This window comes from Pteropus alecto, unplaced genomic scaffold, assembly GCF_000325575.1.
Source record: "Pteropus alecto unplaced genomic scaffold, ASM32557v1 scaffold97, whole genome shotgun sequence".
Taxonomy (NCBI): domain Eukaryota; kingdom Metazoa; phylum Chordata; class Mammalia; order Chiroptera; family Pteropodidae; genus Pteropus; species Pteropus alecto.
Genome location: NW_006439713.1, coordinates 1,503,015 through 1,515,362, shown reverse-complemented (window position 1 = coordinate 1,515,362; position 12,348 = coordinate 1,503,015). Strand labels below are relative to the sequence as shown.

General features: G+C 50.8%; 1 protein-coding gene across 4 annotated transcripts in view; it reads left to right on the top strand.

Moving 5' to 3' along the window:
- Positions 1-12,348, top strand: part of BACE2 (beta-site APP-cleaving enzyme 2) — a 47,434-nt gene that overhangs the window by 18,761 nt on the left and 16,325 nt on the right. For 3 of the 4 annotated variants that reach the window (XM_025050187.1, XM_025050188.1, XM_025050185.1), the window contains exons 6-7: positions 1,359-1,508; positions 7,308-7,476. In XM_025050187.1, coding sequence (XP_024905955.1) covers positions 1,359-1,508; positions 7,308-7,476 — 319 coding nt within the window. The remainder of the gene's footprint in view (positions 1-1,358; positions 1,509-7,307; positions 7,477-12,348) is intronic. The other variant, XM_025050186.1, reaches the window with a different exon arrangement.

The window sequence follows — 12,348 nt, the reverse complement described above, 5'->3', positions numbered from 1 at the left end:
GCTCTTCGTGGAGGGGTCTCTCTTGCTGGCCCACTTCTCAGGGTGGGTGCTGGGCCCCTCTGCTGCCTGTACTGTCCCCTAAGCAGCGCCATTCACAGCCACGTCGTCACGTCCCACCCACCCGTCAGCGATTCTGGAATGCGGCTGTCTACCCCCAGCCCAGCCCCTAGGTTTTGGCCTGGGAGAACACGTGACCCCCAAAACCCCACTCGGACGCCCTAATGACACCTGACGTGCCGCAGAGCTCGGATCTCTGGTAAACGCACAGTGGTTCCCTCCCAGCCTGTCTCACGCCCCTTCCCGTCCTCCGGGCCAGCCTCCAGGGCCGTCATCTGTGTCACATAGGGGGGCGGGTCCCACGCTCTGCCCTCCAGCCCCCACCACACCTCACCGATGCCTGCCCGCCCCTTCCTCTTCAAGGACACTCCCTTGACAGACAGTGCCCCTCCTCGTGCCGTAATGCAATGACCGGACACATGTGAGCCAGCCTGTCCCCATCACGTGCTCCAGCTCTGCCCCGAGCAGGGCACCACGCTGGAGGTGTCAGAAGAGGCACCTCCGACACGTACAGACGCAGCGACTAGTGGACGCAAGTGGGCGCCGTCGCCCTTCCAGGCCCGAGGCGAGGCACAGGTGGCCGTTCCGTTCCCCACAGATCTTTCCTGAGTGTCTCTGATGGGCTCGGTGTTAGGACTAGAGGTGGGTGCCGACAACAGGCCGCTGTCCTTGGAGGACTCAGACCTTAGTGCAGGAAACAGAGTGAACCTATCAGGCCGATAAATGTGGAACTGGGGGATGCCTGGCCGGGTACCATCCCTATGTGAGGGAGTCAGGGAGGGCTTCCTGGATGAGGCAGCCTCCGAGCTGTGGTCTGGGGGAGGAGACAGATGTTCCAGAGGAGAGAGAGCCCGCGGGGCTCTGCTCCAGGAGCCTCGCTGGGCGCAGGGGGCTCAGAGGAGAGGTGATGCCCGACAAGGGCCTGGAGGGCCACGTTTAGGATCTGGCGTCTCTTCTAAAAGGTCATTGCAACTACCGCGTGACCTTGGGCCCGTTACTTCGCCTCTCTGTGCCTTGGTTTCTGTAAAGTAGACGGGACAACGTTACCGCGCCGGTGGCAGCGTTCAAGGATTAGGGTGACGATGGCTGCAAAGCGCTTGAGATGGTGCCGGATGCGGCGAGCGCCCCTGCGGATCTTAATAGCTGTTATTCTGTCACCGCTGTCACTCTTCCAGGGGACCGATGTCTCTGCCGCTCGGTCCCAGTTAAACATTGTTTATCCCCGTGACGAAGAGAGTCGGGAGCTGTTCCCCACAGGTGCGCCAGACGAGTCATTTCTCCCGTGATCTTGTTTTGTCCAGATTCCAGAATTCTCTGACGGCTTCTGGACTGGGTCCCAGCTGGCGTGCTGGACGAATTCCGAAGCGCCTTGGTCTTACTTCCCTAAAATCTCCATCTACCTGAGAGACGAGAACTCCAGCAGGTCCTTCCGCATAACTCTCCTGCCTCAGGTATGAGCTTGGATGTGGGCTTCTGTCTGTGCCGTGTAGCCTGCAAGAGTAAAGCGTCTCATGCCTAATGCGTGCAGCTGGATGTCACGCCTGTATCGGATAGCGATGGTTGGCTATGCGATCGTGCTGCGTAACAAACAGCCAGGAAAGCCAGCGGCCTTAACCATGAGCATTTATTCCTGCTCACGGGTCTGGGCAGTTCCGCCGATCATGCCAGGCTGGCTCACGTGTGTCCGGTCAGCTAGTGGTGGGCCGGGCCTAGGATGGCCTCACTCACGCGTCTGGTGGCCGGGTCAATGGAGTAATAGGACCGTGGTCGCTTGCCACCCAGCACTGCCTCACACAGCGGTGCAGGGGTCCGAGAGAGAGAAGAAATGCCCAGGGCTTCTGAGGTCTGTCTGGACCCAGAACTGGCCAGCACCTGTAGCACAGTGCTGTACAAACAAGGCCACAGCCAGATTCTTGGGGGAACGGGGGGGAGTAGACGCCGTCTCCCAACGGCGGGAGCTGCAAAGTCACAGCAGAAGGGTGTGGCTACAAGGAAAGGCCGAGAATCAAGGACATTTTTGCAGCATCTGCCATGGCAATGATACGTTTTTTACTTATCTATGAATAAATCATTCGATTCTCAGAGATGAAGACGTTTTTTCCACATTCAATAAATCGTGGATTCCTTCTTCATCCTAAGCATCTAATTCAATAGACGAAGCTCGTCTTCCTTAGCCTGTCCTTCCCGTGGCCCTCACTCACACCACTCACGTCCCCTCCGCCACTCCGGGAACCTCCAGAGTGCCCCCCAGGCACCCCCGGTCCCCACTCTGTGTTCCTCTCCAGACTTTTGCCAGATTAATCTTCCTAAACCACAGCCTTCAAACCCACCATTTAAAGAATGACGGCCCCTTTCCCCGGCGTGGCTTTTGATGACCTCCTCACTGGACCCTTCCTTGCTCTCCAGCCCATTTCCCGCTACACCCTTGACCCTCCTGTCGTCGGTCACCATCTTCCTGTACTTTGTCCTAACCTTCGCTTCCGCCCCTCCCCCACCTGAAATGCCCTCTCGTCCCGACTCCATCCTCGAAGACCCAACCCAAGCAACCGTCTTCCGTCGAAGCTCCGCCAAGCAGAATAACCCGTTTGTGAGCTCGGCCTTCAGGCTCATAACGCATGTTTTCTGGTCTTCGCCCCTGGCACGGGATCGTGCCTTTAGGGTATGAGCGATGCTATCACCTTGTCCCTTTGACTTCTGTTTTCAGAAAGAACGCACACACTTCTATGTCTTTCTCAGCTAAATGAGTAATTCCTCGAGGAGGAGAACCGTGAGTTTTGAAGCCCACCCTTCCTTCGGGTAGTGCCCGACAGAGATTCGTCAGATGCATAAGTCTGTGTGTCTTTGTCGTCATCTGATGAATCTGGGATAACAGAGTGGGATTAAGGGGCAGGAAAGGAAGGATGATTTCAGAAGAAACAAGTAGATGATAATCCTGTGTTTTCCTCCATTTTTAACTTTATGTGGGGGGCAGGGCACTCCAGAAACGGGCAGCTGTTGGGGAAAATACCGAAAGCATTGAGGAACACAGCCCAGCAGAGGACACACGCTCCGAGAGCGAGAGCCTCGAGTTACGGTCTCAGCACCGCCCTCGACACATTATAACTTTAAGCAGCTCGCTTAGCTCTTCCTGTCTGTCCCTTTATAAGGGAGAAATAATGCCACTTGCCAAAGACACGTTCAGAAAACTGCGGTCTCCTTGGATGAACAGCGCCACAAAGAATGATGTTGGAATGATACGTTTTAGCATCTTTAACATAACGTGCTCTTTACGGTCGCATGCGAGAGCCTCGAGTTACGGTCTCAGCACCGCCCTCAACACATTATAACTTTAAGCAGATCGCTTAGCTCTTCCTGTCTGTCTCTTTGTAAGGGAGAAATAATGCCACTTGCCAAAGACACTTTCAGGTCTCCTTGGATGAACAGCGCCGCAAAGAATGATGTTGGAATGATACGTTTCAGCATCTTTAACATAACGTGCTCAGCATCTTTAACATAACGCACTGTGGTCCGTCGAACGGCGATATGTGGGTGTCAGTTCATCGGCACGGTGTGTCACTGACGTTGAAACCTCGCTCGAGGACGAAGGTGAACGCGTGCTAGCAAATAAATGCCGTGCAGGTGGTTGGCAGCGTCCGGAGCGCCGACGAAGCAGGAGAAAAAACAAAAAACAAACAAACAAACAAAAAATGACGTTCAGGGGAAAATCCATTATGTCCAGGGCGGCTGACAGCCATCTAAACTGAAGGTTCGCTGGGGCTTGTCAGCAGCTTTTAGGGCCAGCTCTGGCTTGGGGACGGTGGGGGTGGTGCACCAAGCGAGGTTTGGGAGGATGGCATTTCACTGATACATCTCCGCCCGAGAATTTAGTCTTATTCTCACTTATGAGACTGTAGGTCTTCGTTCGTCGACCGACGTGCTCACATTTTCGATGTTTAAAAATCTTCTTGCCCCACGGTTTTCCTGGTTTCCTATGCTGGTGACACACGTGTTGGGGACAGTGCTGGGCCACCTCCTAACACCTCGGCTCTGCCCAGCCGGCCCCCTTCCTAACATTTAGGGGTGTCCCCAGAGTTTGGGAATGGAGTCCCTACAGAGGACCTGCCGGGCAGCGGCAGTAATAGGTGGGCAAGTGACCACTATCCGGAAACGGCAGCGTCAAAGGCGATTATCTTAAATTTCGTCTGTCACCGACACTGTTTTCCAAAACACATGGGCCAGATCCTGTCTGGCCTGTGAAAGAATCAGTCCCCAGCCCACAGGCGAATTCTGGTTTTTCGCTTTTTGTTTTTCACATAACCCTATCAATGGAAGTAGTTTCAGCCTAAGAACCACCGATTCGTCTATTCGTGCTGTTTTAGTTTAAGGCAGACAGTTTATTCAGAGATTCTGAAGCTTTCCCAACATGTTACAAGTTTACGGTCTGGAGTTTTTGCTGGAAGTCAGCTGGGACACACGTGGAAAGGACAGCAAAAGACGCAGAGTCCGTTCACCTCACATCTGCGTCCGCGTCATCGGCTGCATCATACATGACAATTGCTTGGGTTTATCATGGACTTAGTTCGCTCAAAGGTGGGCCTGTGTGTGTGCGTGCACATGTGCATGTGTGTGCATATGTGTGCACGTGTATGTGCGTGCCTGTGTGTACATGTGTGCATTATGGGTGTTGTGTGTGCATGTGCTGTGTGCATATGCGCACTGTGTGTGCTTGTGTGTGTGCTCATGTGTTTGTGTGTGTGCATTCGTATGCATGTGTGTGCATGTGTGCACGTGTGTGTGCATGTTTGCATGTGTGTGCTTGTGCATTATGTGTTGTGTGTGCTCATGTGTTTGTGTGTGTGCATTTGTATACATGTGTGTGTGCGTGTGTGTAGTGCATGTGTGTGTGTGCTGGTACATGTGTGTGTGCTCATGTGTTTGTGTGCATTCGTTTGTATGTGTGTGCATGTATGTGCATGTTTGCGTATGTTCGCTTGTGCATTATGTGTTGTGTATGCATGTGTTGTGTGCATGTGTGTGCTCATGTGTTTGTGTGCGCATTTGTATGCATGTGTGTATGTGTGTGCATGTGTGTGCTGCATGTGTGTGTGTGCTGGTGCACGTGTGTGTGCGTGTGTGTGCATGCGTGTGTGCGTGTGTTTCAGCGGCAGCTAAGGGGGCCCCTTTTCCTAGTTTAAGCCAATCCCCGTGAAAAGTCATCTGATTCGTTTAGCGCTGACAAGCTCGGCCGGCTCGTTGGTCGCACGCGTGTTCTCGGGCCTTCCTCCCGGCCTGCGGACCCCAGGTGCCCAGGCTGCGACGCAGTGAGGACTAAGGACTCCCAGCCTCAAAGACGGGTTCACGGACAGACAGACCGTCGTGCAGGCATCCGACTGCCGGCCAGGGCCCTGGACGCAGCAGCTACGTGACGTCCAGCAAGGGGCGACCCCGGGAGAGGCCATGCTGTGTCCCTACGCGCCTCCCCCCCTGACACGCCCCCCGTCCGGCCCCCCTGCGCAAGGCGTGCAGGACGCCGCCTCCCTCGGGTCTCGGCCTGACCCACACGTCCTCCCACCTCGACCTCCGGTTTGCTCTGTTCGGATCTAGGTGCCGTTCTGGGGCTTCCCTGTCACGAGGACTTGCGCCTCGTCCTTCCTCGGTCACCTGCAGTCTGCCTCCCGCCCTTCCGCCGCCACCCCCGAGGGCAGCCCCGCCCAAGGGCCTCCTTCCAGCCTCTGCTGCTCCCGCCACCTCCCCGCCTGTCCCTCACGCCAGCCGCAGGACCCCGCACTCTGCCTGTCCCTGAAGCTCGGCGCTTCCCCCCGAGCCTTCAGTGCTGTTCCCCTTAGGCGCAAAGCCCTCTTCTCACTCACTGGATACCGTATTGCGTCTTTGTAAATATTTGTCGTTATGTCCTGCGAAGCCGCTCTATGCTCATCATCGCCTCCATTTTAACACTTTGCTGTTAGAAAGCGGAGGGATCGTAGTTACGGGTAATGACGACAGTTTGCTCTCTGATGCTTTCAGTGTGGACGCGGTTCCCCACAGGCTCCTGCCCCCCGCCAGGGACTCTCGAGGGCCACACGTCACGTGTGTTTAACCCGCACGGCTCCTACCCATGTGGGAAATTCTTACCTGTCGCTGCTGTGGCTTCTCCCCGATTGGGATGGCTTCTCCCTCCCGTCCCGGGGAGCTCACGCTACCCGTGCCACGTCGCCCACTTTGACGTCCTCGTTGACAGAAGGTGCCACCGTCACTGTGGGAAGGTGGCGCTCTGGGGCGGGTCGGGAGCCACTGCAGTAGATCGCGAGAGAAGAGGGCGAGAGGGACCCGGACCGGGGTGGGGGTGACGGAGGTGGGAGAAGCGAGCAGATTCCGATTCGGTTTTAAGGCCGGCAGATGCTCGCCATGGTTTCGGTGGAGGGTAAGAGATCCTGGCCCCGTGCCCGGCGCCTCAGTGACTGGGTGTACCATGGATTTGCTGACCTGGAGAATATCGGGGGGACAGCAGATTCGGAGCCATGTCCAAAATTCCGTTTTTCAATGTCACGTTTGAGATGCCAGCTGAGCGATGGGGTGTGGCAGTGGCTGCAAAGATCGGGGCTGGAGATGAAGATGTGGGATGGAGTCTCAGCATAGAGCACAGGGGAGGAGGGGAGGACCCTGCGGCTGCACGGGTCACCTGGGAGGGAAGACGGAGGGAGGCCAGGGCTCTGGAGTTCTCAGATGCGGACAGGTGAGGAAGGCGAAGCACGTCCGGTACAGATGCCTGAGAGGGAGCAGCCAGGGACTTAGGGAGAAGAGAGGACCTGCGACCAGAAGCCAACGGAAGAAAGTTATGCAGGAGGGAGACTGAGCATCGCCCATGGACGGGGCCTGGGGGGGCGCTTCCCACTCAGTGTTCATGTACCTGCCTGCCACATAGGTGGGACGCTTCCATGGGACAGGACCAGGTGCTATTCCTCCTGTATCTCTAGTGCTGAGGACAGTGTCTGGGCCACATCAAGTGCTCAATAAATGACTGGGTGGATGGACACCTTCTGTACGGGAGCACCTGTGTGCAGTGACAGGTGGCGTACGTGTGTGTCTATCGTTTTCGGTGATGTTTGTCACCATGCTTACGATCTCGACTTCCAGATGGCAGGGTGGCACTTTCTTCCTCAAAGCTCCCCGTAGCACCTCGGAGGATCCTGACCATGCTGTGACCTCAGCAGTTGTACGACATTGCCTGATTCATACTTTTTCTTGTTTGTTTGCTCTTTCCTCTTAAACAGCTTTACATTCAGCCCATGATGGGGGCTGGCCTGAATTACGAGTGCTACCGATTCGGCATTTCGCCTTCCATGAACGCGCTGGTGCTCGGTGCCACCGTGATGGAGGGCTTCTACGTGGTCTTTGACAGAGCCCGGAAGAGGGTGGGCTTTGCAGCCAGCCCCTGTGCAGGTGAGTGACCCCTGCCTTGGACAGGGAGACCTAGCTGGGGTGCTTTAAGTCAATTAACAATTCTTGATGAGTCAGATGCCGTTGGATTGTTTCACGCATGCCTATCATCGGCGATCGAAGTCATCAATAAAATGTACTGTGGGTTGGTCAAAAGAAAAAAGCGAGATGATCTCTGTAAAACTTTTAGTCCCGTGCTCGGCGTGTGGCAAATGCTCAATGAGTGTTAGGCGTTACAGTTCTCGTTCCTATTACACGTGCGATGGCGCATCATTCCAGGAGTGAAAACACCCCCTGGAGCCTGGGGGATGAATATAGTTTTTGACGATAAAACTGGAATGAATAAAGAAGAAAATGTATAGCTAAGCTGTATATGTTTTTTCCCCTCAGAGAAATCCCCATTATAAAACAAGAAGTAAATGCCTGTCATTGCTGGGGTTTGGGGGTTTTTTTAAACCCTAAAACAATGAGACCAAGGAACCCATTTTTCTCATAGAATTCCTTTGAGGAGATGGCATCAAGTGACACAGGCGCGTTAGTCTGTGACGCCTAGCTTGGGGCTTGGGCCAGTCTTCAGAGAAGCCAGAAGAATATGATAAAGGTGGTAGAATAGTTAAACTCCTTAAATTTGAAAATGTCTTCAGACGTGACGGTTTGCTTGAAATGGAGTATTCCCACTGCACAGGCTTTGGTGGAGGATCGAGCTAGCAAGGACAGGCGAGTCAGAGACCCAACTGCGGGAGATGGGGAGACGGTGCGAGGGCCAGGGAGCGGCCGCAGAGCTGTAGCTTCCAGATGGGATTGCGGAGGGTGGGAAATTCTGCAGAGGGTGGGAAATTTCGCGGAGGGTGGGAAATTCTGCAGAGGGTGGGAAATTCTGGCGCGTTGGTCAGCGTCAGCAACAGAACGCAGCCTCGAAGTTGTGCCGGTCATGTGAATAATTAAGCAAACGTGAGGTCGAAAAATGAACTGATGACGAGGAGGCGAGACAAGAGAAAACTGGGGCCTTACAGTGGGATACAAGATCACCAGGCAGTGAAGGAAAGGCAACATGAATTGGATGAAAGAAAGCTTTAACCTTAGAGATGGTTGCAGGACAAGTGAGGATGCTCGCTGGCCACGCCGTAGCCTCAGCGGTCACCAGACCATCGTTCTGATCTAAAACCATCAGCAGCGTTTGGAGATGAGGGGTGCAGGCAAAATGCTCATCACAGCTGGCTTATTCGGAAGGGGGAGAGTTCAGTTTATGACTTCTTACTGCCCAAGTTGTGGTCTGAAAATGGGAATCCTGGTGAACGAAGCAGGTAGGTGACGCTTCATATTGTCATTTCAACACACCGTCATTCCTGCAAAGTAAAACAGGGACTCGGAGAACAGAGGGAGAGAAATAGTAAAAGGAAAAATTTCATCTGGAACATTAGGCCTGTTCAAATATGGCTACGTGCATATCTGATATGTTGCAGTATCTCTTCTTCGACTCATGTTAGTGAACAGACTCGAGGTCCTTGAGACGTGTCATTTTCTAAATCTTGGTCATGAGCAAATGTGTACCTTCGAGATGCGCGTTAACTCCTCCAGCCTGTTGGATTTTCACTGAGGGGTACCCCTCTCGGTGGCGTTGTCTGGGGCTGTACAACCTGAAACACTGCTGTATCTCTCAACTGTGACTGTTCTAACTTCTTTCAACCCAGGGAATCTAAGAACTAAAGCAATTTCCCCCCCAATTTCTGTTCTCTTGTTAAATACTATCGAAGTAGAGGCTACTATGGCAACAGCCACGATGCTGTCCGCTCTGGCTGGGACCGCGGAGAGCATAACCACCGTCTGTTTCCTGCGTGAATCGCTGTTGAAAACAGTTTAATATTAAGCGTCTCTAGGCAGAGATGCTCTCCTGCATTGCATCGCGAATTCTTTGTTAGGTGCTCTTATTTAAGTTTTCTGTCGCCATTCTCTGAAAATATATTACCGGTTTGGGTACTTAACCATTAGATTTTTTAGCAGCAGTAGGAATAGACCCTCATTATGTCTCCTCTCCAGTGCAAATCATTGAGCCGTGAAAGTAATTTACTTTCCTGGGGCCGCAATTAGGAGCGAGGCAGCAGTCTATGGCACCCTAATAAATGGAAGGCGCACCCTGCCTTTTTTTCAAAGTGTTTATGTTTAATTTATAACATGTTTTAAATAGCAAAGAGAATGTTTTAAATTACAGGAAATCATCTACTAGATATACACTTAATGGAACACCCGGATTTAACAAATGCTAATATTCGGTTGTATTTTCTTCAAAAATGTGTTCTAGAAATAAAAAATAAGTATAGCTAGGCCCCTCTTTGCTGCGTTCCCTGTGGTTACCCTTTATCCTGAAATAGGTGTACGTTCTTCTCATAATTACCACACATTTATAATTTCACTGCGCAGCTAAAAGCACCCTGGGTTAGTTATGATTCTGAAACAACTTAACCCCCAAGTTAACCACACTTTGTGAACGCGCGCAGTCACCGGGGTCAGGAGTGGCCTTGCTGGGCAGTGCCGCTCCAGGGTCTCTCATCTGAAGGCTGCAGGGGCCACTTCCAAGCTCAGTGACGTGGTCGGCAGGAGCCCTCCAATGCTTGCCATATGGACCTGGCCACAGGCCTGTCTGAATGTCCCCAGGATGGGCACCTACCTGGTCACCTCAGAGCAAGTGACCCCAGAGAGAGAGAGAGAGAAGTGTGCCACAGAGCGCCCAAGATGGAAGCCATAGTGTTTTTGTAACCTAATCTTGGAAGTGACACGCTGTCACTTCTGCCCTATTCTGTCGGTACACGGCAGAGGAGACTACACAAGAGTAAATACCTGGAAGCAGGGTCGCTGGGGGTCATCTTAGAAGCTCACCGCCGTACTACTATAAATAAATGCTAGGAACACAGACTGGTTGGTTTAGGTTTTCTGGTAGTTTTAATTTATACGAATGCTAGTGTACGGTGATTATCCTTTGCCAACTTGGTTTTATTCCTCAGTGTTACGTTTTCTAGATTTTTCATGTGACGAGTACTAGATCATTCTTTTTGGCTGCTGTATAGTATTCCATTGTATGAATATACCCAGATTATTTACCCAATCTTGTTTTGATGAACATTTGGGTCGTTTCGAATAAACAGTACTGCAGTGAACATCCTTGTGCAAGTGAGTGGGATCTTCTGGAAATAGAATGTCTAGATGATTTGGTATGTGCTAGTCTGATAGGTGACAAAAATTATCTCGGTGTCGTTTTAATTCATTTTACTTTATATGGGTGAGGTCGAGTTTCTTTTTGTATTTCTAAAAGCATTTGTTTTTTTCTTTTCTGCGACAATCCACTCATATCTTCTTCCAGTTTTTTTTGTTAGGTTTTTAGTTTTTTATATTTATCTGTAGGAGCTCTTTATGTAATGGAAAAATTAACCATTCAGAGGGAAAATGCTATAATTCTTCTCTCAGCTGTAAATGACATTTGAACTTATAATGGATTATAATATACAAATGTTTACTTTTATGTATATAAATATATCAATCTTTTACTTTAAGCTTTTTGATTTATGTCACATATTAAATGGCCTTCCCCGCTGAAATTTTTTTGAGATTTATTCAAGGCATTTATGTTTGATTTACCTTGGCATAGAATGTGTAGATGAAAACATTTCTCCCCAAGATGACTATCCCATTGTTCATTTATCAAATAATTCATTTTTCCTTCACTAATTTGAAATCCCAGTATTATTGCCTACCAAATCCCAGTCAATATTTGGAAGATAGATATTTATTTCTGGGTTTTCCGTTCCATTGCATTGATGTATCTTAAAGTATTTGTTTCCTTTCGTTCTTCTTTTTTCAAAACTTTCTTCCTGTTCTTTCTTAATTTTCTTTCCTTTATGAACTCTTGAATCAGCTCGTTTAGTTTTAAAAAGCCTTATGGGATTTTAGTCAACTTTTAATCACTTTAAACATAGCCATGGTATAATTTCAAGCAGACTGTATTTTTCGATCATCTATGGATAGTTAATTTCATTTTCGAATCTGCCGACTATTCTCTCACAGTGGTTTTGTTTTTGTTTTTGTTTTTTTTTCTTGCTTGGTTTGTAATTTTTTGTTGTGAGCTTATCTTTAGGAGGAGTATTGTTTTTGTTTTTCCTTCTGGGAGAGGTCAGTGCACCTTGGTTTGTAAATTTGTTGCTAAAAAGCAGTTTTGCACTTGATTCTGCTGAGTGTCCTCAGACCATGAGAACGTCTGGATTTCTCCACCGCACTGTGTAAATTTAGATTCCAGCCGTGGAATCTTGAAGTACGATCTGGAGGCTCCGTTCCTCACAAGAGATTCTTTCTCGTCTTCCTCAGACCTTGGACAGTCAACCTTCCAAATTGGTAGACTTGTCCAGCTCCTGCCACCAATGGACCAGGATGTCACTGGCATCTCGGCTCCAGGGTCCATCTCCTCGGTGCTAGGGTCAAGTCTTCTGCCCCCTCCTCCCTCCGCAAACACCTGGGCATTAGATCCCCAGCCCTAGTGTGTATTTCTGGGCTCAACTGCATGTGTGAAAATTGGGAATTATATTTTACTCTCATTTCTCTGTGTTATAGTTGGAAGAAGCTCCACGTTTGTGCCAACGACCGGCACCTGATAGAGTCCTTCTCTCGATGTCTTTTATTTTGGTTTCCATACTAATTCATGCTTGACAGACAATACCTGCCTTACAGGACTAGGCTTCTCTGCGAGGGCTGGGACAGGCTAGAAAGAAAGCGGTAAGTGGGAGTTCTTTGAAGAAGCTCCCGGGAGCTTTTTAAGTACACATGGTCCACATCCCCATCCCCTTTTTCAGCCAGGATAGATCAGAATGGCGATGGGTGGAAAGGTGATGG